Source organism: Xenopus laevis, chromosome 4L (assembly GCF_017654675.1).
Source record: "Xenopus laevis strain J_2021 chromosome 4L, Xenopus_laevis_v10.1, whole genome shotgun sequence".
NCBI lineage: Eukaryota > Metazoa > Chordata > Amphibia > Anura > Pipidae > Xenopus > Xenopus laevis.
In genome coordinates, this window is record NC_054377.1 from 59,584,269 (window position 1) to 59,610,778 (window position 26,510).

At 39.6% G+C, this 26,510-nt stretch overlaps 1 protein-coding gene across 2 annotated transcripts; it reads left to right on the plus strand.

Annotated features, from left to right (window-relative positions):
- Positions 1 to 21,882: 21,882 nt before the first annotated feature.
- Positions 21,883 to 22,868, plus strand: LOC121402847 (protein spinster homolog 1-like). Of its 2 annotated transcripts, XM_041589575.1 has the most exons (4): positions 21,883 to 22,084; positions 22,187 to 22,252; positions 22,396 to 22,532; positions 22,651 to 22,868. In XM_041589575.1, the coding sequence occupies exons 1-4, from the start codon at positions 22,063 to 22,065 to the stop codon at positions 22,804 to 22,806; spliced, it is 381 nt and encodes a 126-aa protein (XP_041445509.1). In that variant the 5' UTR covers positions 21,883 to 22,062; the 3' UTR covers positions 22,807 to 22,868. The 2 variants fall into 2 exon arrangements, with proteins under 2 accessions (XP_041445509.1, XP_041445508.1); XM_041589574.1 differs by lacking the exon at positions 21,883 to 22,084 and having other exon boundaries at positions 22,120 to 22,532.
- The last annotated feature ends 3,642 nt before the right edge of the window (positions 22,869 to 26,510 follow it).

The following is a 26,510-nucleotide window of genomic DNA, read 5'->3' on the forward strand; positions in this document are numbered from 1 at the left end:
AAACCACAGGTCCCGAGCATTCTGGATAACAGGTGCTATACCTGTATTAATCATTCTTGGTAAAACTGTTATCTGGTGAGGAACTAGTTGACCATAAACCAAGCCTTAGATGGCCTGTTGCTGATAAACTGGTCTGGAAGGAAAGACTTGAATACGAGAAAATTAAATTGACGGTACAAGGACAAATTCGTTTTACACACAGTAAGTGCATATTCGTGGCAGAAGCTTTCACTGGATATAGGTTGATCAAAACTGGGTTCTGTATTTGTTGAAATAGAAAATTGCCCTTTAAAAGTTTCTGAGATTTCAAGAATAAAATGTTGGTGCATTATCTCTTTAAATTTTTGGTCCCAGTTTTAATTCATTATTCAATAGTGTATTGTAACATGAAGAAGAGGCTGGGGAAAACTGTATACAGTATATACAGAAAGACCCTGAAGGGACAATAAGGCTTGTCCCTGGACCCCTATTTTAGTGGACTGGCCATTAAAAATTATACTTGATGCCAACATTATTAATAGGAAATATATATTTTATAAATACAAATATAGGAAGGCTGGCATTTCTTTCCAGAAAATTGGCAACTCTTTGGAGAAGTGGGTTTCTAACAGTAACTTTACAGGGCCACCATCACTAGGCAATTGGCTCCATCTAGCTTAATTACTAAGTATTGATTTTAGGGTCCCATACACTTCAATTTGGCATCTTTAGGTACCTTTTAAGTTTTGCATGTGGAAAAGTTGAATTTCTAAAACAACAAAAAATTTTTAGAGTAGAGATGTACTGAATCCTGGATTCCTACCAACAGGATTAGGTTGGTGTGTGACTATTAAGTGAATATTGATTGTAATTCAGTTGGTGGGACCTGAGTAGACCAAATACAGTCCTAAAATCATGGCTTTTGCCTTATTAATATAACTACAGTTTTGTTTCCAGTATAGGGAAGCACTTTATATTATGACAGCTTTATTTTAATGGGGAATTAGGTTTAGTGTAATTAGTTTTTTTAGGGTAAGGGCACACGGGCAAATTCTGATAATCAGATAAATAACAATGGATCCCAAACTAGGAATTTTCAGACCAGGTCTTGAACTCACCAAAAAGGCTAAGGCTAGGGGCACACGGCGCGATTTCGCCGCGATTCTGCGCTAAGCGAGTTGTCGCTGCGTTTTTTAAGCCGAAATAGCTTTGCTAACTTTGGCGCTGGCGTCAATGCAAATCGCGGCGAAATCGCTGCGCTAATTCACACGCGGCGATTCTTTTTCTACTGTCGCCCGGAAACGCCCAGCGAGGCAACTTCGGACGACAATAGAAAACGAATCGCCGCGTGTGAATTAGCGCAGCGATTTCGCCGCGATTTGCATTGACGCCAGCGCCAAAGTTAGCAAAGCTATTTCGGCTTAAAAAACGCAGCGACAACTCGCTTAGCGCAGAATCGCGGCGAAATCGCGCCGTGTGCCCCTACCCTAAGGCATAAGGGTCACTTTCACAGTCTATTCCAGGGAGTGACATACACTCAGGGCAGCCATCAGGGGGGGACAGGGGGGAGAGTTGTAGGGGGCCCAGAGGGTAAGAGGGGCCCCGGCCACGCCACCCTTACTTGATTAGCCGGGCTTCGGGAAGACATGGACGTTTAAGGGGCCCTGGCCACCAATTTTCTTATAATGTGGGGGGGGCTGGCCACCAATTTTTTTTTCTCATGTGGGGTCCTAGCCACCAATATTTTGTAATGCGGAGGCCCTGGCCACAACCACAAATGTTTTTTTTTTTATGGGGGGCCCTGACCACCAATATCTTTTATTTTTTATTAACATGTGGGAACCCTAGCCACCAATATTTTTTTAGTTTTTTTTACTGTGTGGTGCGGGGGCGGACCTGTGGGGTGGGGAGGGTGGACCTGTAGGTGGGGCTTGCGGTGGGCGCAGCCCAGGAGGCACAGGAAATATTGTCGTGTGGGGCCCTGTGATTTCTGATGGCGGCCCTGCATACACTGTCTATGTGAAATATAGACCCATCCTAGATAAAACTTGTAAAACTCCAGCTCATGAGAATGTTGGACCAATGTATTACAGCACGATTATCACATCAAATATGTACACAGTTATGCTATTCAACTTTTATTTGTCTGATCTGTTCCTGTGCTCCATCTTCTGCACATATGTACGTGAATAAAAGAAAGTGTAAACCAGACCCAGGACAGGCAGTGCTATGTTACAATTACTTTTATTAAAGTAGACTTTTGTAACCTGTTAAGCATCACCAAATTCAGAGTACGGAAAAAAAAAAAAAAAAAAAAGCTTAGCAAGCTGCAGAACTTTTTGGTCGTCTAATTTCAGTGGGCACATTTGCTTGTACAGCGACTTAGGTTTAAGGAAGGGCATTAGATCTCTTCTCTGAAAACCCAATATACAGCAGGCTTCAGAGTACTGATAGCCCATCAGAGTCCATTTTAAACAAATAATTCAAAATTCCCCCTTTCTTTATATTGATAAACCTGTACCCTGTAAAAACACTTTTACTGTTAAACTTAGGTCCCAAGCATTCTGAATAATAGTTGTTATCTATCTCAATAGTTGTGCGCTCTGGTTCTGTGTTGCCTTTTAACAATAAAGTTAATTGAATTGGATACATGAATTATTTTGTAATTTTTCAGTGTTTTTTCATGGTGTGGGCCGTTGCTGTGGGCTGGAGTTGAAGGGCCGTTGCTGTGGGCTGGAGTTGAAGGGCCGTTAATGTGGGCTGGAGTTGAAGGGCCGTTGCTGTGGGCTGGAGTTAAAGGGCCGATCGTGTGGGCCTGGAGTTGAAGGGCCGAAGGTGTGGGCCAGAGTAAATTTGCCGATGTTGTGGGCCTGGAGTTAAAGGGCCAATGGTGTGGGCCAGAGAAAAATGGCCAATGGTGTGGGCCTGGAGTTAAAGGGCCGGTGGTGTGGGCCTGGAGTTGAAGGGCTGATAGTGTGGGCCGGAGTAAAAGGGCCGGTGGTAAGGACCTGAGTTAAAAAGCCGGTGTTGTGGACCTGAGTTAAAAGGCAGATGGTGTGGGCCAGAGTAAAATGGCTGATGGTGTGGCCCGGAGTAAAATAGCTGATGGTGTGGCTAGGAGTTAAATGGCCGATGGTGTGGACCAGAGTAAAATGGCCGATGGTGTGGGCCGAAATTAAAGGGTCGACGGTGTGGGCCTGACTAAAATGGCTGATGGTGTGGGCAGGAGTAAAAGGGCCAATGCTGTGGGCTGGAGTTAAAGGGCCATTGGAGTGGGCCAGATAAAAAAGGGCATAAATTGTGGCCCAGTGGACAAAGGGCCAATGTTTTGGGCCAGAGGAAAAGGGACCAATGTTAAAAGGCCGATGTCGTGGACTGGAGTTATTAATGGGTAGATGACGTGGGCCGGAGGAAAACAAGTTGATGGTACGGGCCAGTGTTGTCGACGGAGGAAAAGGGCAGAGGGTATAGGTCAGAGAAAAAAGGGCTGATGTTATGGCTGGAAGAAAAAATACTGATGGTGTGAGCCAGGGGTAAAAAGGCCAATGGTGTGGGCTGAAGGTAAAATGGCGATGGTGTGGGCTAGAGGAAAAAGGGCCGATGGCGTGGGCTGGAGGAAAAAGGGCCGATGGTGTGGGTTGGAGGCAAAAGGGCCGATGGTATGGGTCGGAGAAAAAAGGGCTGATGGTGTGGGCCAGAGGAAAAGGGGCCGATAGTATGGGCTGGAGAATAAAGGGCGGATGGTGTTGGTCAGTGGAACAACGGCTGATGGTGTGGGTCAGAGGAAAAAGGCCCAATGGTGTGGGCCGGAGGTAAAGGTAAAAGTACCGATGGTATGGGCCAAGAAGGTCCAATGTTGTGGGCCAAGATGAAGGGCCGGTGTTATGGGCTGGAGAAAAAAGGCCAATGTTGTGGGCCAAGATGAAGGGATGATGTTATGGGCTGGAGGAAAAAGGCCAATGTTCTGGGCCAAAGGAAAACGGCCGATGTTATGGGCTGGAGGCTGCAAGCATCTGTGTGAGCAAGAGGCAAGCAACTGATACTAGGCACCTAGTCAAAAAGGAATGCCAATGCCAGAAGTAGGTGTCAGACTAAAAGTAAGAGGTTGATGCTTAAGAGGCAGTAGGCTGATGTTAATAGCAGATGTAGGCTGCCAGTGGGCTGGGCTGAAAGGTAAAGACAGGGAGCTGATTTTTGGAACAGATGTGAAAGCTAATGTAAATGCCAGAGGTGGAGGCTGGTATGAGGTTAAATGCCTTGGCTGATTGTGTGGGATGGAGACAGATGCTGAGATTTGATTCTAGAGGCCAACGTCAAGTCTAGATTCACGAGCTGATGTTAAGAGCTAAAGGCTGCTGGCTGTAGAGGCAAGATGGCTATTGTTAAGAACCAAAGTTAGGGAGCTGATTCTAGGGGATGATGTTACAGACCAGAGACAAGGATTTAGGATCTGATATTAGGGGTCAGTGCCTGAGATTGTTGGCTGGAAGCAGGGTGACCAGTGCTAAAGACCAAAAGCAGCGGATTGATTTTAATGCTAAGGCAGAAACGATGGCAAAGGCTTAGGTGAAAGCCAATGTCAGGGCCAGAGATGTATGTTTACCAGCCTGAGCTCAAATAAGAGAACTACTGGAGAAACACTGGTTGATTAGATGAAGCATCCAAGAATGGCAGTGGCCCTGTATACTTTTCGCTGAAATCCTTTGCAGAAAACTACAGAAAAGAGAAAGAAGAATATACATATATTTGTTTCTTGTCTTACGGCCAGTTAGAACTAAAACATCCATCCACAAAATTAGTGTTTGATCAATATCCCACAAAAATGTATATAAATCAATAAAATATCATAGTATTGATAACAGCCTAGCTACAGTATTATGGCATAGAGCAGTGCCAGTCGAGAGTTCAGAAGCTACTTCTTTCCCTCCCATGTTCTACAGTGGGCACATATGGCACATAGTACTATAGATAGCAATAGCTGTGCTTGAAATGACCAGATGCAAAAGGGAGATTAAATGTGCAAAATAAAGTAAAAATAAAAATGAAATAGAACAATGGTGTGCTTGGGTTGGGTAAGTGAAAGAGAGTAATGTGTGGGTTCAGTTAGGGATCTATAGGAGTGGTAGCTAGAGTCATGTACTTACTCCTTCTGGCTTCAAAGGGGATCGTATCTTTTGGCTTTCCAGTTTTGCCCAGTCAATGGAACTATTAAAAAGGATGACTCCTGATGTCTCCCTTTGTGCCAAGGCGCCTCTCTGGATCCTTCTCGAACAACTAAAAGACAAAGCATCAATAACAGTTGTATACTGTAGAGGTCAGATAACATACTAGACAGTATAAATATGACTATGAAGATTTTCATTCATCCAGGTCATAGTATATCTAGTATAGGTCAATCTAAAAACAACTGGACTTGCTGAGTAATCAATGAAGACGTTTCACTACTCATCCGAGCAGCTTCTTCAGTTCAACTGACTGGTGTGGGAAGTTCTCGGCATATAAACTCTTTTATATGCCGAGAACTTCCCACACCAGTCAGTTGAACTGAAGAAGCTGCTCGGATGAGTAGTGAAACGTCTTCATTGATTACTCAGCAAGTCCAGTTTTTAGATTGACCTATACTAGATAGACAGTATAAAATTAAATAAAGTTGACAAATTGAATTACATGAATTACACCTCTCTCCAGTGGCATAACTAGATGTTACTGGGCCCCATGGCTAATTAATTGTTGGGTCCCCAACATATCAAGAGATTGTCCTGTATTACCAGTATATATTTAAAATGCTCATTAATTAGGGCCTCATGGGACCCCTATACCCCTTGGGCCTTCCTTGTTATGCCCCTGCCTCTCTCCCATGTACTATTCTATTTTGCCACTGGGCAACTTTCTGGTACTGTGACACCAGCAACCAAAAAACAGACTCAATTTCATCACTATTATTATTGCTTATGTTTCTATTTTGCCTGTGTACAATCCACCATCCTTTCTGAATGCTGAAAGCTGTATCAACCAAATAGGCCTGGCCGCTGCACGTCAAAAACATAAGTTTAAAAATTTAAAAATGAGCACAAATTGTAAAATATTTTAAATACCCAAAAAAATGTTCACACTATTAAAATAAACTGTTTCCTAATAAAAGCTCCTGTTTCATAGAGGTTGGGACTTAAGAAAAGCACATTTATTTGTAGTTTGTTAAAAGCAGATTTATTAGCCATTTTTAAATTCACTCCTATTTATAGAAATTGCTTTGCTTTAGTTTTGGCTTTCCTGTAAAACTTTGCTGTATATGTGCTTATACCCACCTCATCCAGGAGATTTCTGGTTTCTGTGCTAAGCACAGCTGGATAGTAGGGCTTTCCACTGGTCACTTGATGAATTACACTTTCCACGGTCCGTCCACAAAGGAATGGAGATCTTCCAGTGGCCAGCTCAGACAGGATAATGCCGAATGCCCACCAATCAGCTCCAGCATCATATGGCTTCCTCAATAGTATCTAAAAAGCAAGGCCAAATCATTTACTATCAATCACTGTAATATTATCCTACATCACACACACATACACACGTATAATACTGTATATAGATCACACCAATTGTAGTGTTAGGGCACACCTCACTGTTTGTTAGTGACCACATTAGAACTGAAATTCTCACCTCTGGTGCCATGTAAAAGATTGATCCACACTTCACAGTAAACTTTTTGTCCCCAAATATTTCCTGTGCCGCTAATCCAAAATCCACGATCTTGATGTGGCCATCTTTGTTGACTAAAATATTCTCCAGCTTCAGATCTCTGGAAGAGAATGATTAATAATAAAGGGCAGGAAAGTAAAGGGTGATGTGAGATGGAAGGAGCACAGGAAACGTAACAAGCAGCTAAAGGCAAGAAAGAAGAGAATATTATATACAGAGCTGTCTTGATTCAAAGGCTGTATATAAACATGACAAAACTGCCATAAACAAGAAACATTATAGAGAGAGGGATGTTTTACAGGATAAAAACCAGAAATTATATAGATATGTCTTACTTACCGATGCACAATCCCTCTTGAGTGAAGGAACTGGAGGCCTACTACCAGTTCCGCTGAATAGAAGCTGTTGAAAAATATTAACATATGTATTAACCATCATATTTACCTTTATTACAACAATTTGTTCATTAAGACACCAAAGTGAAACTCATAACCAGATGGTCTTGCAGTTTGGTTAAAACAGGCAAAACTACCTGATGAAATCTGGTTTGTGGAGTGTGGCCAGCTTTAAACTCTCCAAAATTGTATCTGATAAACCTGATAAAAATGTCTTGGTTAATGAAGACAGCATTAGATATTCATTATATGGAAAGTTAATTTTAGAAGCTTTAAAACTTAAAACAGAGAAGTTTATATTTTGGAGGTCTAGCCAGTGGTGGAACTGCCAGGGACTGTGCCCTGCACCCTGGCGTGTGTGACCAGGCTCATTGGACTGATTTGGCCCAATCGAGACCCGTTCTTATTGGGGCCCCCGCTACAGTGCCAGCTCTGATTCCTTTTTCCTTCATTCCCCAGTGGCCCAGCCTGCCCACAATCCCGATTGGCTCAGCCCACCCCCAAACCCAATTGGACCAGCCCACCTCCGAACCTGATTGGCCCAGCCCACCCCCAAAGCCAATTGGCCCCTCCCATTTCCAAACCCGATTAGACCAGCCCAGCCTGTCCCCATACCACATCAGCTTAGTCCCACAGTGAATCGGTGGGAGACTGCTATGACAACAGAAAAACTGAAGAAAAAAATGTTTGACAAAAGAGGTACAAAGTGGGAGAGAATGGGAAAAAGAATGGGAAAGAGAATGGGAAAGTAGGAGAGATTGGGAGATACAGATAGGGGAAGAAAATGTATTTGTAGAACACCAAATAAATAAGTAAAGGTGAGTGATCAACTGAGGTAGGGGTGAAAATTGGACAAATACATGTTTAAGGAAGAAAAAGAATGTGAAAAGAAAAGTAAGAGAATCACCTAAGAGCTGAGATGCTGGGAGAAGAAAAGACAAAGGGTATAGTGTGGTAAAGAGGGAAAGAAAATATCAGAAAATAGAAATCAAAAGGTATTACATATTACATATTGCCATGGGAGTTTTTGAAAGACCAGCTAATTTATAGTTTTCACCAATTGTTGCTGAATGTTTATCCCTATAGGTATTCCCCTATACTAAGCACCACAGAAGGAACAGCCCCCTGATGTTGCTCATAGTCTGTACCAGCGCCAATTCTGACTAAGGAGCCGCCTGAGGCGGCTCCTGCAATGCCGCCCCCCTCACCAGCTTACTTGTCGGGAGGGGAGGCAGAAACACTATTGCGGAGAGCGCAATTGCGCTCTCTTGCAATAGTACAGCCGAATTTCCGGTTCAAAAACCGGAAATTCGGCTCTTAAAGGTGCAGGAGCGGCTTTTGCGCTCCGCCAATGAGGCTCAGCTCGCCTCATTGGCGGAGCGCCCCTGGTCTGTACAGAGAGATCTCGTAAAACTATGGCAGCATAGTTATTCCCCTGTACTAAGCACAATTCAGCAGGAACAGTCCCCTAAGATTGCTTTTAGCCTGTACAGAGAGATCCCATAAAACTATGGCAGCATAGATATTCCCATGTCCTAAGCACAATTCAGCAGGAACAGTCCCCTAAGATTGCTTTTAGCCTGTACAATGACAATGACTCATTTGTGTATTTAGACCCTCTCCTATTCATATTTCAGTATCTTATTCAATCACAAACAAAAATATAGTTCACTTGTAATTAATGTTCACTCACTTGTATTACCCAATTTCAGGCTGTGTAGAGGTATATAAACCAGAATAGGGAAACGCCACACTACCTTACTAAAATTAATTGAGATCTAATTATATAAGTGCTTAGTGCTATTATAATCATATGCTTAGTTCTCAATCAATTTAACACCAACATACAATTAATGGTATTTCAATTGATTGTGTTATATACAAATAATTAAAATGATTAAAGTGCTTAAGTGCTATAAATTAGGTGCTGTGACTTTCAATCAAATTTATCTCCACACAATTGATGAATAATCTAAAAGTTCATGGTTCTTATATGCATTAAATATGGTGCTGTAGTTATAATTTTAAAGTGAGTTCATGGTATCGAACAATTAAAAATAAAGCGTCAGCAATTCATGAATAAAAGTTAGAAATTAGAAAATAGTATAGAGGGGGAGTTGTCCCAAAGAAACTGGCTGGGTTGTTCTAAGCCCTGGGACACCACACGTGGGAGAAAGGCAGAACACTGAGGACTGTGGTCTCATAACTACGTTTACGTCTTGTAAGGAGAGCTAACTTTGTAAAATTATAACTACAGCACTAGCACCTTATTTAATCCATATAAGAACCATGAACTTTTAGATTATTCATCAATTGTGTGTAGATAAATTTTATTGAATGTCACAGCACCTAATTTATAGCACTTAAGCACTTTAATCATTTTAATTATTTGGATATAACACAATCGATTGAAATACCATTAATTGTATGTTGGTGTTAAATTGATTGAGAACTAAGCATATGATTATAATAGCACTAAGCACTTATATAATTAGATCTCAATTAATTTTAGTAAGGTAGTGTGGGGTTTAATGCTTTTTCTTGTTTTTAGTATCTTATTCAAATCAGTGCATGATTGCTAGGGAAATTTAGACCCTAGCAACCAGACTGATGAAATTGCAAACTGGAAAGCTGCTGAATAAAAGGCTAAATAACTCAAAAACCACAAATAAAATAAAATAACAACCAAATGCAAATTGTCTCAGAATATTCCTCTCTACATCATACTGCAAGTTTACTCATAGGTGAACAATCCCTTTAGGGGGGTCCAGTTGTAAATCTCTCTATCGGGGCCACTGGTTCTAGCTTTACTTTGTGGTGCTAAAATTCAGCATTTTATTTCTCCCTAGGGGATAATATTAGAAATGGGCACTATTTTTACAGTTACACAGGGGCCTTGTGACTTGTGGAACCCTGTGGAAGACACCTATCTGGTTTTAGTAAAGTGAAAGGGGCTGAAAGCCTACGGACCCTATGTTGTGTATATCTGTATCATCTGACACTGGGTAACACACATCTTGGATCCTAATAATTTGGATTTATTCCTAGTACTTACTATTTAATGATTAAAATAGAGTTGGAGACACTTAACCCTGGATTTGCTTGCTGTTTTCTTGACCAAAGTAGATATTTTGGAACTAACCAATAGACTAAACATGATGCACCTTTCAGCTTTGTGTAACTGGCATCTGTCAAATATGTGTTTCTGAACCATTAGTTTGTATGTTACTTACATTACGGTCTCCATCTCCAGTTTCTTTTTAGTCGTTATCAGATGGTAAAGGCTTGTTTTGTTCACACACTCCATCACCAGAAAGGCATGCAGCTGGTTACACAGATAAATGAGTATAAAAATAATTATTGAGTATCATATTCAAAAGTAAAATCAGTGCAGAACTAAAACAATCATAAGTGAAAGTATAAATATTTGTCCACTCCATTACTGCATAAAAATATATATTTTAGGACATTATCAGCTGTGAGCATTAATGATGAGTCAGGGATTTGTTGAGGCACTTGAACATTAAAATACAAGTGCGATTGGATATATAGAGTAGCAGAGTAAGGTGTGTGGTATACTGTAAGTCCAAAGTCTAACAAAGGTATAGTAACATTGGCACAATATTGTACCTGCGTTTCGAATGCTGCAAGCCCCTTGCAAAGAAAGGGATACTTTCCAGCGATGCGCAGTGTCTGAGCCTCGATCTTAATAGCCTCTTGATCTCGAAGGTTGTCCGTCTTCTTGATGATTTTAAGAGCCACGTGCTTTGTTGTGTTGGTTAATGATGCCAACATTGGAAGCATTGTGATGAAATGTTTTGACACAATTTAGGTTTTTACACATCTGCATTTAGATTCTTGCTAAAAAAATTTAAGCTGAATCAGTCGGAGCATATTATGTTAATGCAACACAATTGTATCAGAATTGTCACTGAAATGTTTGCTTGGATCTCATCACTTACCCTGCTGAAATATCCACTCCCAAGTTCCAGGTGGAAGCTGTAGTTGTTAATCAGCAAAGGATTGGGTCTTTCAGGTTCCAGTCGTGGCTTCTTCAGCTCCTGTTCTTCTTCAGGGAAAAGATAATTTGATTAATAAATTATATCGCTTGAACACACTAGATATTTCAACTTTCTTGTCTATATTGAATTTACAATACAGTTGCATTTTAAGATACAGGAAAACTATTTAATTACATGTTGCAAAGGTTTGCCTTTCACTGTTCTGGACTGACTGAGCTCTGAGTGTCTTTAAAGGGATACTGTCATGGGAAAAAAAATTTTTTCAAAATGAATACGTTAATAGTGCTGCTCCAGCAGAATTCTGCACTGAAATCCATTTCTCAAAAGAGCAAACTGGTTTTTTTGTATTACATTTTGAAATCTGACATGGGGCTAGACATATTGTCAATTTCCCAGCTGCCCCAAGTCATGTGACTTGTGCTCTGATAAACTTCAGTCACTCTTTACTGCTGTACTGCAAGTTGGAGTGATATCACCTCCCTCCCTTTCCCCCCCAGCAGCCAAACAACAGAACAATGGGAAGGTAACCAGATAAGAGCTCCCTAACACAAGATAACAACTGCCTGGTAGATCTAAGAACAACACTCAATAGTAAAAACCCATGTCCCACTGAGACACATTCAGTTACATTGAGAAGGGAAAACAGCAGCCTGCCAGAAAGCATTTCTCTCATCAAGTGCAGGCACAAGTCACATGACCAGGGGCAGCTGAGAAATTGACAAAATGTCTAGCCTCATGTCAGATTTCAAAATTGAATATAAAAAAATCTGTTTGCTCTTTTGAGAAATGGATTTCAGTGCAGAAGTCTGCTGGAGCAGCACTATTAACTAATGTGTTTTGAATAAAACATGTTTTCTGATGATAGGATCCCTTTAAGGACAAGAACACCTAAGTTCACAGTGTGGTGACATGACGTTAGTCCCACTTGTCATTTACAGAAGTCTTATCTTTTCTCTCTTGCTGAGATCTTTTATCCATAATGAAAAAAAAATGAAAAAAAGCTTCTCTCTAGGGAGAGACTTTATAGCAAAGAACAAGTTAATTATAAGTTCAGAATAGGATGGATTTATTGCATGTGCAGTGCACTGAATTATCATCTAGGAATAAATTGTAGAAGATAAATACATGAAGTTGCCATGGCAGGATGGATTTATTGTATGTGCAGTGCACTGAATTACTATCTAGGATAGGATTGGTTCATTGATATCATGTTCAGTAACTTCATGGCATAGTATAGGCATTGCATGGGTCTGTATTTCCAGTGTAGCTGTCATATATGGGTGCAATATATGAAGATGGCTTATATATATCAAATGTTTCTCTAGTGCATACAGTAGGATGAGAATATGATTAAACTAGGAAATTAACCACTACAATTCAAACATTTTAAAAAATATAACAATTATCTATATTTTTATTTAACTTATACATAATTGTGACTCTTGGCAGGTGGAACCTTCACATTATCCGGGATCTGAGAAGGAATGAGCTGGTCAGATACATGATTAATACCCTATTCAATCAATACTATTGGGTAATATATATGCAACAAGCGGCCATCATCGCCTATGGGCTCATTGTATTGAATTCTGTCCCTGGAGATGAAGAGCCAACAAGTTATCTTCCTTTTTTTACATGAGGTCCTGCAGTTGGACTTAAGCAGACAAGGAGCCCAAATACTATCTGATTTTCCAAAATATAATTGAAAATTTATATTTTTTTTACACAGTTGTACATAATTCCACAGACTACCAAATAATACCAAAGATTTAATGAGATTTTATGATGAAGTAGGAACTTAGACAGTGGGGTTGAAGTTGATGTCTTCTGTTTTGTCAAAGCTTTAGTTCTATTGGTTTTCATAAGTTTTAGACAAACTGGGAATCTGTGACAGTGTTGATAAATGTAAGGTTATGCATCTGGGATTTTAAAACTTCCAAGCCCCTTATCTCTTTAATGGGACTAAGCCACATTCATGTACTTGTGGATAAAAGTTAGCCGAAGTAAGCAAATGCCCTTTATTCTTCCGCTTTAGAAAGCATTGGTAAGGCTCCTCAAGAATATGCAGTGCAGATGTTTATGTCTCTGAAAGAGGAAAATAAACTGCTGCTCCAGGATTAAGAACTGAACAACTGAACAACTGATGCTGGCTGTACTAGTTTGACCCAGATGATTCTGAAGGGGTCTTACAGTGGCGTAACTACTGGGGCTACTATCCCACGCAGGCCCGATAGGATCATACCCAGCATGCGTGGCACAGCTCCCCTGGTAAGCTGCTTTTCTAAGTTGGAAGCTCTGCATGCTCCCTGGTCAACTGTTGAAAGACTTTGGGGAATGTTTCTATGGATTTCAATAGGGTGGGTAAGTTAGGTTTTAGGTGCAGATTACAGGCAGCAGGAGAAAGACCTGTTACTGTGGAAGACCAGGTGAGAGGAAGAGTCCTGACAAATACTGGGAAGTTTACATGCCCTTATTAGGTGGTGGCCCTCCAGCTCACACAGAAGAAGAACTGAATGCAGCCATGGCCAGAGGTAGTAGCATAGACTCTAAAAAAAGAAATAGGGGTACAGTTAACTGCTGTTCATAGTGTAGAGGCAAGAATTGTGATCATGGCCACTTTATAACCACACCCCTAAAATATCACATCCAGTTAACAAAACAACCCAATTTTTACACAGTTGGAACAAAAGACACGCTATGGCCTACACATTTGATCACATATTGTGGCGACCAGCAGTTCATGATTGTTTGTTTTTGTTAGGGTTCCTGACCACTGTCATGCGCTCGGTAACAAGAAAGACACAGCACACAGGATGACAATTCAAACTTGTTCGGTTTATTTTTGTTAATACACAGTTTTTACACAGGAATGCAGAAGTTTAATAAGAAGTATTCTATTGTACAAGGACACAAAGTCAGTAAAACTAAATTAAAACTTGCAAGCTTGCCAAGGACAAGTTTGGGGGGAAAAATTTATGGGATGTTAGGCCTTGCAGTGAGCATTACACAAAATGGAAGTCATACTGTGTTTTGAAATGGATTACCTTAGGAGTTTTGTGGCATATGTCAAATACTCACAATGACACATGGTGGCACCCAAGCATTTCACCATGACAGAGTGGCCCCAAGTTTTTTATGACAAACACGGTGGCATTTTATGACATTTGAGGCCCCTGAGCATTTCATGATATATACAGTGGTGCTGCCCATTCCTGCATTTTACAATAGCTGTGACAGAAGGCTATTTCTGATCTATGTCACCTAGTTACTCTACACAAAGAGCTAACAATCTATTTGTGATAACATCAGAGATGTCAGCCTGCACATGCTTGCCTAGAGCTGCTATTGCTTGTGGCGCATGGGCTAATAGAGCTATTTGACAGCAATGTAAGAGTTTGCTCAGTGTAAGGTTGAAGGGAAGTGTGGCGTCCTGACAGCAGGATAGCCAGAGAACACTAAAAGAGCTACTGCTTTAATATATGGTGTTATACACATTAGGCATTGCCTCTAACCAACGTAAACAGGCATAACAAATTGACTGCGAAACAGGTTGGTCTCCCAGCAGAGAGGCAGTGGCGGGTTTGTGCAGCACTCACAGTTATGACCACTTCCTGTGGAAGACTGGAAGTACACACCCACCATTCATTTCAGCCTAGCCACTGAGCTACTAGGATTTCTCTGCAGCTCTGATACGGTTCCATTTATAAGAAAACACAGTTCAGATTATTCATTGTTATTTCTATGGCGCTATACATGTACAGGAAGGGGACTATGGGGTGCCGTTTGTCCCAAATACATTCTGTATACAAAACTATCCCTAATACACAGAATGAATGTCTCTCATGGTATATAAGTATTTGTGACCATACACAGAGAAAAAAATATATACAAAAGACTTATTTCTAGTAAAGAATGAAAACAAAATCTGGTTAGTGCACAAAAGGATGTCATTATATCACAAACTCCATTCTGTACAGTTTAACAAGCAATCTGTCTCACAAATGTATAACCTCCATGTAACGGACACACTTATGTGCAAAGTTACTTACAGAATGAATTATGCAAAAACAAAGTTGGACATAATATATAATAGTGTAACTAACTAGTGCATGTCAAGCTAGATTTGAATGACTAAATAGATATCTGCGACAGAAAGCAAGATTTTATAGCACAGGATTCATTCTTTCCACAAAATGACAGTTTTGTTTCACAAAACAGATAAAATAACCATTCTGTGAAGCAACACTGTCATTCACATTCCTGAACCAATAAGAACAAAGCTTATTGTCATATACAAACAAGATGAGAAGTGGCCAGCTCTGCTCCACGTGGCTAAGGCAAAGTATCTGACCTGCTATAGAGGGTGCCCTCTAATGTCCCCTGTGCTGCATAGTAATAAACATGAACAAACCTTTCCTAAAAGAGCTGCTGTTAAACACTACAGGTTCATAAATGGAAGTTTTTACAAATGGCTGAGAAATATAATGCTGCACTTATAATGATTGTAGAGAAAGAAAAGTATGCAAAACTTATATAAATATGATCATTTTAGGTGATATGGCTATTCTTATTGTAGTAACCTGCTTGTGTGGCCATTTTGGTTAAGGGCATTCCTGCTGTTTTGCCATTATCTTATGACTCACTCCTGTTCCTCTTCCTGTCTAAGGTGAGAGCAATAATGGGAAAGGCCACACCCACCTGCCATGTTGTATTAAATGTACCAGAAGTTACTGTGCTTGTCTGGCTGCTTTGCCTGACTCTCAGAGACAGTTATAAGTTTTGTATATGATAGTTAGACTCCAATGTCTCCTCCCAGCTGTAATCTTGCACCAATTAGCTTGTAGTAGTCTCTTAATAATGTGCTTACCTATAGTTCAACTACTACATAATAGCTTTAGCCAGAGACTTGGGACTGATCATGTGCACAGTGCATACCTCCAAACTGTCCCTTTTTTGGAGGGACAGTCCCTCTTTTAATAGCTCAGCCTGCAGTCCCTCATTTGTACTGGAAAGTCCCTCTTTTCTCTGTACTGAACAACCAGAAAAAGAAACAAAATTTCTAACTTACCAGAAGTCATCTGTAGTATGGGTACTTCAATTTGTTAAACAAATTACTCACCACGTAAGGGAAGTGGCCCAGGTGCACTGCCCTGAGCCCTCAGCATAGGGGGCGGACGAACCAAAATGTAAAAAGGAGCAGGCACTCAATGAACGCAGACTTCCAGCAGGCACCAATTCAAAGTGTAAAGATCTTTATTGTGTCCAAAATTTCTAACTTAATTGGCTTTTGGCAGAGAGGCCAGTACAGCTAACAGGTGCAACTAAGAAACTTTGTAACAATTTTGAGATAAGAAAATAAGTAATTTTAACAGTTTAGATAAGGAGAAATTTTTTGTCCCTCTTTTTACTTCCAAAATGTTGGGAGGTATGTTATTCAAATCTAGCTTGACATGCACTAGTTAGTTACACTATTATATATTATGTCCAACTTTGTTTTTACATAATTCATTCTGTAAGTAACTTTGCACATAAGTGTGTCCGTTACATGGAGGTTATACATTGGTGAGACAGATTGCTTGTTAAACTGTACAGAATGGAGTTTGTGATATAATGACGTCCTTTTGTGCACTAACCAGATTTTGTTTTCATTCTTTAATAGAAATAAGTCTTTTGTATATTTTTTTTCTCTGTGTATGGTCACAAATACTTATATACCATGAGAGACATTCATTCTGTGTATTAGGGAAAGTTTTGTATACAGAATGTATTTGGGACAAACGGAACCCCATATATCACCCCCTTCCTTTCCCCCCCAGCAGCCTAACAACAGAACACTGGGAAAGTAACCAGATAGCAGCTCCCTAACACAAGATAACAGCTGCCTGGTAAATATAAGAACAGCACTCAATAGTAAAATCCAGGTCCCACTGAGACACATTCAGTTACATTGAGTAGGAGAAACAACAGCCTGCCAGAAAGCAGCATCCTAAAGTGCTGGCTCTTTCTGAAAGCACATGACCAGGCAAAATGACCTGAGATGCACCTACACACCAATATTACAACTAAATACACTTGCTGGTTCAGGAATGAAATTTTATATTGTAGAGTGAATTATTTGCAGTGTAAACAGTGTCATTTAGAAACAAAAACTAAACCATAAAAATCATGACAGAATCCGTTTAAAAAGTAAACACTTTGTGCTGCTTATAACAGGGCCACTGATATTGCAGTCTCCATAAACTACATTGTGACCAGGAGTTTCAATAAAATGTATTTTGTTCAGTTCATGGTCTTGTTGATGGTTATGATCATATTTAGAGATGCCGTAGGCTCTGTATAGGTCTCATACAACAAATAGAGTAAGAGACAATGCATTTAGGGTTAGAATGGAGACCAACTGCAAAGTGGCTCTACCCTCCTGTAATAAGTAAAGTTGTATTTAGAGCAGTGATGCAATGGCTAGAAACACAAATGGGTTCCCTGATAAAATATTATGTTCCCCCAAAAAATACGGGTGCTTGTGTGTATATTCTATCACGTTTTTATATTTACTGAAACTGTAATTTCTTTAAAGCTTTTAAAGTTATTTAGAAAATGTAAATAGTCCTATAGTCCAACCTTGGGTGTGGGTCACAGTTTGTCGAATATACAAAACTACATACGACACACAGGGGCCCATTTACTAAAGGTCGAAGTGAATTTTCAAATTCAAAAACTTCAAATTTCGAAGTCATTTTTGTGTACTTCGACCATCGAATAGGCCAAAATTCGATTCAAATTGAAAATACTTCACAAATTCGACCATTCGAAAATCGAAGTATTGTCTCTAAAAAACTTCGACTTCGACACTTCACCACCCTTAAACCTGCCGAATTGCTGTTTAGCCTATGGGGGACCCCCTAGAACCTCTCTGAGTCTTTGGCTAAGTTTTTAGAAGTCGAAGATTTTTTTTGTACTATCCTTCGAATCCTTCGATTTTTACTTCACTCGAAAACGGCCGTTTTCGATAGAAAAAATACTTCGGCTATCGAAGTATCAAATTCGATGGTGGAATTTCAAAGTTTTTTTAACAAAGTTTGCCCCATTTGTCCTCTAACAGGTTTATTAGGAATATTTTGGGGAAGTGCTAGTGTATCTGATGAGAATGACCAAACACAGCATTGTGTATCAAGAATCATCACCTTAACTCGTAGCCAAAATAAAAAAATAAACATACAAAATAGAACTGACAAAATTCCTATCAGATTTTTTTAACCTTATCCCAATTTCATTTTACATTTTTCTGAAAAACGAGTGTCATATTTAAACTTTAGACTTGGATAGTTGCGGGAAATACCTTTGTGTAGAAGAAGTTGTATATGTCATGTGACCATATGTGGCCAAGTGCCAAGGCAGCAATTGGTTGCTATGGCAACATTACATCATATGAGTCGATGATGTCATAATGTCAGTGACCTACTTAAGTCAGTGCCAACAAGACAGCTGGTCATTTCAGGATTTTCACTACTGGACTAAACACCAGCAGTGAATTTTCTGAAATTATTTTTTTTTAATAACATCTTTTATATTAGAATGTCGTTTCGCTCATTTGCCAACAAAGGGTAAGAATATTCAACTTCTTCTCATATAGAGTTTTTATGCATTATAACTAGGCTTGTGCTTTATGTGTTATAATTATTATTGGCAAAGTGCCAACTCAGCAACTGGTTGCTATGGTAGCGTTACATTGTGATGTCATAATGTCAGTCACCTACTTATTACAATTATTATTGGTAAAGTGCCAACTCAGCAACTGGTTGCTATGGTAGCGTTACATTGTGATATATGTTATGGGATGTTATGTGACCATATATGGCAAAGTGCCAAGGCAGCAATTGGTTGCTATGGCAGCATTACATTGTGATGTCGTATGAGTCGGTGATGTCATAATGTCAGTGACCTACTTAAGTCAGTGCCAACAAACAGCTGGTCATTTCAGGATTTTTACTACTGGACTAAACACTAGCAGTGAATTTTCTGAAATAATTTTTTTTTAATAACATCTTTTATACTAGAATGTCGTTTCGCTCATTTGCCAACATAGGGTAAGAATATTCAACAACTTCTCATATAGAGTATTTATGCATTATAACTAGGCTTGTGCTTTATGTGTTATAATTATTATTGGCAAAGTGCCAACTCAGCAACTGGTTGCTATGGTAGCGTTACATTGTGATGTCATAATGTCAGTCACCTACTTATTACAATTATTATTGGCAAAGTGCCAACTCAGCAACTGGTTGCTATGGTAGCGTTACATTGTGATATATGTTATGGGATGTTATGTGACCATATATGGCAAAGTGCCAAGGCAGCAATTGGTTACTATGGCAGCATTACATTGTGATGTCATATGAGTCGGTGATGTCATAATGTCAGTGACGTACTTAAGTCAGTGCCAACAAGACAACTGGTCATTTCAGGATTTTCACTACTGGACTAAACACCAGCAGTGAATTTTCTGAAAACTATTATTTTTTTAATAACATCTTTTATATTAGAATGGGGTTTCGCTCTTTTTACAACAAAGGGTAAGAATATTCAACTTCTACTCATATAGAGTATTTATGCATTATAACTAGGCCTGTGCTTTATGTGTTATAATTGGTAAAGTGCCAACTCAGCAACTGGTTGCTATGGTAGCGTTACATTGTGATATATGTTATGGGATGTTATGTGACCATATATGGCAAAGTGCCAAGGTAGCAATTGGTTGCTATGGCAGCTTTACATTGTGATGTCGTATGAGTCGGTGATGTCATAATGTCAGTGACCTACTTAAGTCAGTGCCAACAAGACAACTGGTCATTTCAGGATTTTTACTACTGGACTAAACACCAGCAGTGAATTTTCTGAAATAATTTTTTTCTTAATAACATCTTTTATATTAGAATGGCATTTCACACATTTGCCAACAAAGGGTAAGAATATTCAACTTCTCATGTATATAGGGGTATATTTATCAAAGAGTGAAGTTAAAGTTCGCCACAGTCTGCTAGAGTGAAATTCTGCCACTCTCCATTCATTTCTATGGAATTTTTAAAGGTGTATTTATCAAAGGGTGAAAGTAAAAGTTCACCCTTTAATGAATAAGCTTTTAAAAAATCCCATAGAAATGAATAGAGAGAGGCGGTATTTGATAAATATACTGCATAGAGTATTTATGCACTATAACTAAGCCTGTGTTTTATGTATTATTATTGGCAAAGTGCCAAGGCAGCAAATGGTTGCTATGGCAACATTGCATCATATGATGTCATATGAGTCGGTGATGTCATAATGTCAGTGACCTACTTAAGTCAGTGCCAACAAGACGGCTGATCATTTCAGGATTTTCACTACTGGACTAAACACCAGCAGTGAATTTTCTGAAATACATTTTTTTTTAATAACATCTTTTATATTACAATGGCATTTCGCTCATTTGCCAACAAAGGGTAAGAATATTCAACTTCTTCTCATATAGAGTATTTATGCATTATAACTAGGCCTGTGCTTTATGTGTTAGAATTATTATTGGCAAAGTGCCAACTCAGCAACTGGTTGCTATGGTAGTTTTACATTGTGATGTCACAATGTCAGTGACCTACTTATTACAATTATTATTGGCAAAGTGCCAACTTAGCAGTGAATTTTCTGAAATTATTTATTTTTTAATAACATCTTTTATATTAGAATGGCATTTCGCTCATTTGCCAACAAAGGGTAAGAATATTCAACTTCTCACATATAGGGGTATATTTAGCAAAGAGTGAAGTTAATTTTCGCCACAGTATGCTAGAGTGAAATTCCACCACTCTACAGTCATTTCTATGGGATTTTTAAAGGCATAATTTATCAAAGGGTGAAAGTTCACCCTTTGATGGCAAAGTGCCAAGGCAGCAATTGGTTGCTATATACATTGTGATGTCATATCAGTCGGTACTGTCATAATGTCTGTGACCTACTTAAGCCAGTGCTGACAGCATCTGTTCATTTCAGGATTTTCACTGCTGGACTAAACCCCAGCAGTGAATTTTCTGAAAATCATTATTATTTAAATAACATCTTTTATTTTAGAATAGTGTTTCACTCATAAAAAGGTTAAAGGTTAAGAATCTTCAACTTCTTCTTATATACAATATGTATGCATTATAACTAGGCCTGTGCTTTATGTGTTAGAATTATTATTGGCAAAGTTCATACTTTGTTCATATTCATACCCAGTTGCTATTGTAACATTACATTATGATGTCATAATGTCAGTGACCTACTTATTACAATTAGTATTGGCAAAGTGCAAATTCAGCAACTGGTTGCTATGGTAGCGTTACATTATAATGTCATAATGTCAGTGACGTACTTATTACAATTATTATTAGCAAAGTGCCAACTCAGTAACTGGTTGCTACGGTCACGTTACATTGTGATGTCATAATGTCTGTGACCTACTTAAGGCAGTGCTGACCAGACAGCTGGTCATTTCAGAAGTTTCACTGCTTTACTAAACCCCAGCAGTGAATTTTCTGAAATTCATTTTTTAATAACATCTTTTATATTAGAATGGCGTTTCGCTCATTTGCCAATAAAGGGTAAGAATCTTTAACTTGTGGGTAGTATTTCAAGAAGGTGCATCTGTTGGTATAATGTGGCTGCTCTCTGACATCATGTTCATACAAAATCATTTTGTGCGAGCTCATCCACATTGTATTCTGATTTATCTGTTGAGACTCACCAAATGCAAAATAAAAAAATTAAATTGTCATTTCTCTTGTGATTTTAATTGTAGAAATATCAACTTCTTCAGAAAATTTTGCATTAGATCGACACAAGTATGTGATCCTGTCCCGATCGACATAGAGAAAGGGGAAAAAGAGAGAAGGGCACCGTTTCCATACCTCTGTGCGAAGGTTACACTGCTCATACTTCTCATTATCAGATTCGTCCATTACATGGACACATATCTAGCTGAAGGTAAGACAGGGGCTGGAAGGAAGAAATACATTTTCTGAAGGTAACAGAACTACTTCACTACCTGTACTAACGTGTCCATATGGTACTTTGTTCCTCTTACAGGTGTTATGCCGTTGATTGAAGCAGAATATGAACTCTCCATTGACAAAGTTGCGAGAGTAGAAACATGTAAGGTCACATTCCTTGGACTTTCTCTCTTATGGATATACTTATCATTCCCTCTTTCTGTCTGTCTGTAGCAGATTTCTCTTTTAGTCAGTTGTGGGCTTGGTCCATGTCTGAAGCTCACAATATTCTCTCTCTTCCTTCAGGTTTTGCTATTGTTTTTGCCTTGGTCAATCCATTCTTTGGACATCTATCAGATCAGATCAGCCGGAGGACCCTCATGTGTCTGGGAGTAACGTATTGGACTCTGTTTGTTGCGAGCTGTTCCGTAATTCCCCAGGAGGTAAGAGTCGATGTATTGGATGGTCAATGAGATTTCACTTCGCGTATAACCTGTACTCAGTTATATTAATTCTTCATGAATCCTAACTTATAAAAATTTGTACCCTCTTATCCTTTAGTGGGGTTGGACCATCCCTTTTATACGGAGTGCCGTGGCCGCAATAGAAAGTTTTTTTGCAGGCATTTCCCTGACCCTGATTGATGACCTGTGCCCACCTGAAAATCGACGAGGGCCTTTATGCATGTTTAACAGTTTCAGCTATATAATGGGGTAAGCTGCAAGTTGTACCTGGATTCCTGCTACATTCCTGTTGGTTTGTGTGTGGATTCTGTTATATTAACCATGAATCTCCTTGGTTCTGTTATAGTGCCTTTGGGATCGTTGTGGGAGCAATTGTGCCAGTCTACTTAGGCTCAAACTGGCGTCATGCACTGCAGGTAAGGAAAATTCAACCGGTTACCATTAATTATATTGGGGGTGATGGGAAGATACAATTGAATATTGGCTAAACATTAAAAGACAAATAAAACAGTGGTTGTTGTGAGATATTAGCCTTTTATTATCAGTTTAGTTGATTGGATACTCTACATGAAAAGAGATACATGGCTGGGTACTTAACTGGGTACTTTTCTTTGGACACAGGCAGTTGCAGGCTTGGGATTAGTGTGCCTAAATGGAAAATTGCAGAAGATGTATATATTACTAATCCCTCTCCTCCACTTTCAGACGGAGCTTTGTTTTTCTCACCTTCGCTTCATGGTCCGTGACGTTCATTAATGAAGCCATGTTTGCCCTTGTTCCTGATTTCCTGAACCAAACCAGGGCCGTGAAAAGCAGTTTGTTTCCCTGTCTGTTGCCAGATTGTTACTACAGCGACTTGTAAGTCTCCAGAACTTGTACATATTTAGGGGCAGATTTATCAAGGGTCGAATTTAGAGTTAATGGGAGTTTTATTAAACTCACATAAACTCCCAAGAACTCAAAATTTGACCCGCAAACTTAAATTCAATTCAAATCGAATCGTTTTGAATCGAATCTAATTCGATTCATGTTTTTTCTCTAAAAACAACTCCATTTTCAGGAAGGCTGCAAACAACTCCAAATTTATCCCAGGACGTTCCCCATAGGTTAAAACAGCAATTCGGCAGGTTTAAGGTGGCAAATAGTCTAATTCAAAGTATTAAAGGGCCAGTACATGATACATTTCTATAATCAAATTAGAATTTTTTTAAAAAACTCGAATCAAATTTTAACTATTCCCTAGTCAAATTTCACTTCGACCATTGATAAATCTGCCCCTAAATGTGTGTTTACCAGTCCCATTATGAACAAGCCTTGCTATGGTTTAGCAGATAGCCTTTAACAAGTGCACTGTATTGTTTAGGATGTATATTAAATTGTTTCAGTTCAGGATCTGAGAAGTTATTATTAGAGGTACATTATACAGTTTGAACAATATAATAAACATTCTCGTCTCTTTGTCTCCTTCTAGCATGATCTATGGTTTGATTAAATACATGGCTGACATAGTGGGGATACAAATAGGAATGGTGATCATCACTCGGTGGTTCAAGATGTATCCATTCGCTGATCGACTGGTATCCGGTTTAGGACTTTTGGCCTCTGGATCTTTCATATGCATCTTCTTTTTCAGTGTAGAAATCAGCTTTACCCTTGCCTATGTGAGTTATATCCACTGAATTCAAGACACAATAATGTTTGTACTCCCAATATCATGGGATGTTGAGATTGAGAGAAGGTGATAGCATGAAGCTAATTAACTTAGATTAGAAATAGATTATTTTTATGGCCCCAGTTCTACATGAATGGTTTAAAATATTACTAACACTCGAGGATAAGTTAATAAAAGTGATTTGAGAGCCAACCTTAGAGATGACATCAACATTGGCACCAATAATTGTATTAAATTATTCCATTTAGATGTGGGTTCATTTTATATTTTTATCTCACCACCCTACTCTCTCCTACAGGGGTTCATCTTTGTAGGTGGCGTTCTACTGAATATAAACCAGGCTGTAGCTACTGACATGATACTGGTAAATATATCTCTTGCAGAACTTTTTCCTTTCATATCCTGGTTTACCCACAGACAGAATCATAGTGTTTGGGTCCTAAACATCGGGTTTATATGCTTTTTTATTGATAACGTAACCCCATGTTGGACACCAATAAGCGCAAGATATGATATCAAATAATAATAATGGCAGTGACCTCTTCCCTGATAAACCCTTCTTTTCTCTCTTGCCAGTCGGTAGTAATGCCAAATTCCCGTGGCACAGCAATAGCCTTGCAGTCTTTTATAGCACAGTTAGGAGGAGGGGTATTTGCTCCATTTATCATTGAGAAGGTAAGTGCATTTGATTCCCCTTAAGATTTTAAACTCTAGCAAACCCAACCTTTTAGCTTTATATCTGAGCCACTGTAAATGGTTTGTTATCATAGTGTCTCTCTGCTGTGCAGTCCTGTGTAATATGTCACCACTTTATAAACATGCAACAATTAACTTCTATGTCTTTTATCAGATTTCTGAGGTGATCCAGATGTGGCAACCAGAAACCAGCCCAATGCACTGCTTGCAACATGCCTTGATAATATTGCCAGTTCTGGCAGTGATTGGAGGATGCTTCTTCCTCTGTACAATCTTTTATGAAGAGGATCAGAAAGTAGTTGAACAGGCCCGCACCCCAAGCCCACCACCTGAATTGTGAGTACACAGTATAGGTTAATAAATGCACAATGGATTATAGGAAAGAATGAGATTTGTATGACGTATAGATGACAATGTAGAGACTGGAAGGCAGTGTTCGGTAGTATAAATTCCATGAAGGATACCATGAAGGTAGCAGAGGGTGATTGGTAGTAAAAAGGGTTGTTTATGTTGGGGTCTGTGTGGAGCTATTCCTATCAACTACCTCAAATTTCCAAATCAAAAAGTTGTCTATCACAGTAAAAAAAAAAAATAGAGGAGCTTATTGAGGATAAGCAGAAAAATGGGAATATTGGGTTATGCCAACACCAGCAAAAATGTATGACTTGGAGTGTTTGTATGTAAATATACAGAGGTAGAGGTACAGGATGGAAGTATAAATCTCAAAGATTTTACTTTTTGCTTCTTTATTTTTCCACTGACAACTCAGGAACCTACAGGACATACTGGTGTACGACTCTGAAGATCCTGGATATGCTGCTCAGCCTTCTCTAGAATTGGCTCCTGAGTCTCCAGATCCTGCTGCAGAACTACCTGCTCAGCCCCCAGATCTTGATACATGCAGGTTCTGCTGCTTTCCCTTTCTAGGACTGGCTCCTAAGCTTTCAGATCCTTCTCCAGAGATACCTGCTCAGCCTCCAGATCCTTCTCTAGGACTGGCTCCCGAGCCTCCAGATCCTGCTCCAGAACTACCTGCTCAGCCTCCAGATCCTTCTGTAGGACTGGCTCCCGAGCCTCCAGATCCTGCTACAGAACTACCTGCTGAGCCTCCAGATCCTGATACATGCAGGTCCTGCTGCTTTCGCTTTCCCTTTCCTAGGACTGGCTCCTGAGCTTCCAAAGCCTGCTCATCCTCCAGATCCTTCTCTAGGACTGGCTCCCAAGCTTCCAGATCCTGCTCCAGAACTACCTTCATTAATGAAGCCATGTTTGCCATTGTTAATGATTTCCTGAACCGAACCAGGGCTGTGACAAGCAGTTTATTTCCCTGTCTGTTGTCAGATTGTTACTACAGCGACTTGTAAGTCTCCAGAACTTGTACATATTTAGGGCCAGATTTATCAAGGGTCGAATTTAAAATTCATGGGAATGGGAAACACATGAGGGAAACGAGGTGGGTGGAGAGCAGGGAGGAGAAAACTATAGACAGGGAGAACACCTGAACATATAGCATAGGAACCAGGACTGTAACTGGAGTTAACCCCACACTAGGAAGTGGGCATGGTGGAAGCCCAGGGGGATACCCATAC

What these genes read in the sequence shown, in the direction of transcription:
- LOC121402847 (XM_041589574.1), top strand. Translation starts at nt 22,284, where the DNA reads ATGGATATACTTATCATTCCCTCTTTCTGTCTGTCTGTAGCAGATTTC. An exon ending in GTTCCGTAATTCCCCAGGAG is followed by an intron (nt 22,533 to 22,650) that starts GTAAGAGTCGAT and finishes CTTATCCTTTAG; the next exon opens with TGGGGTTGGACCATCCCTTT.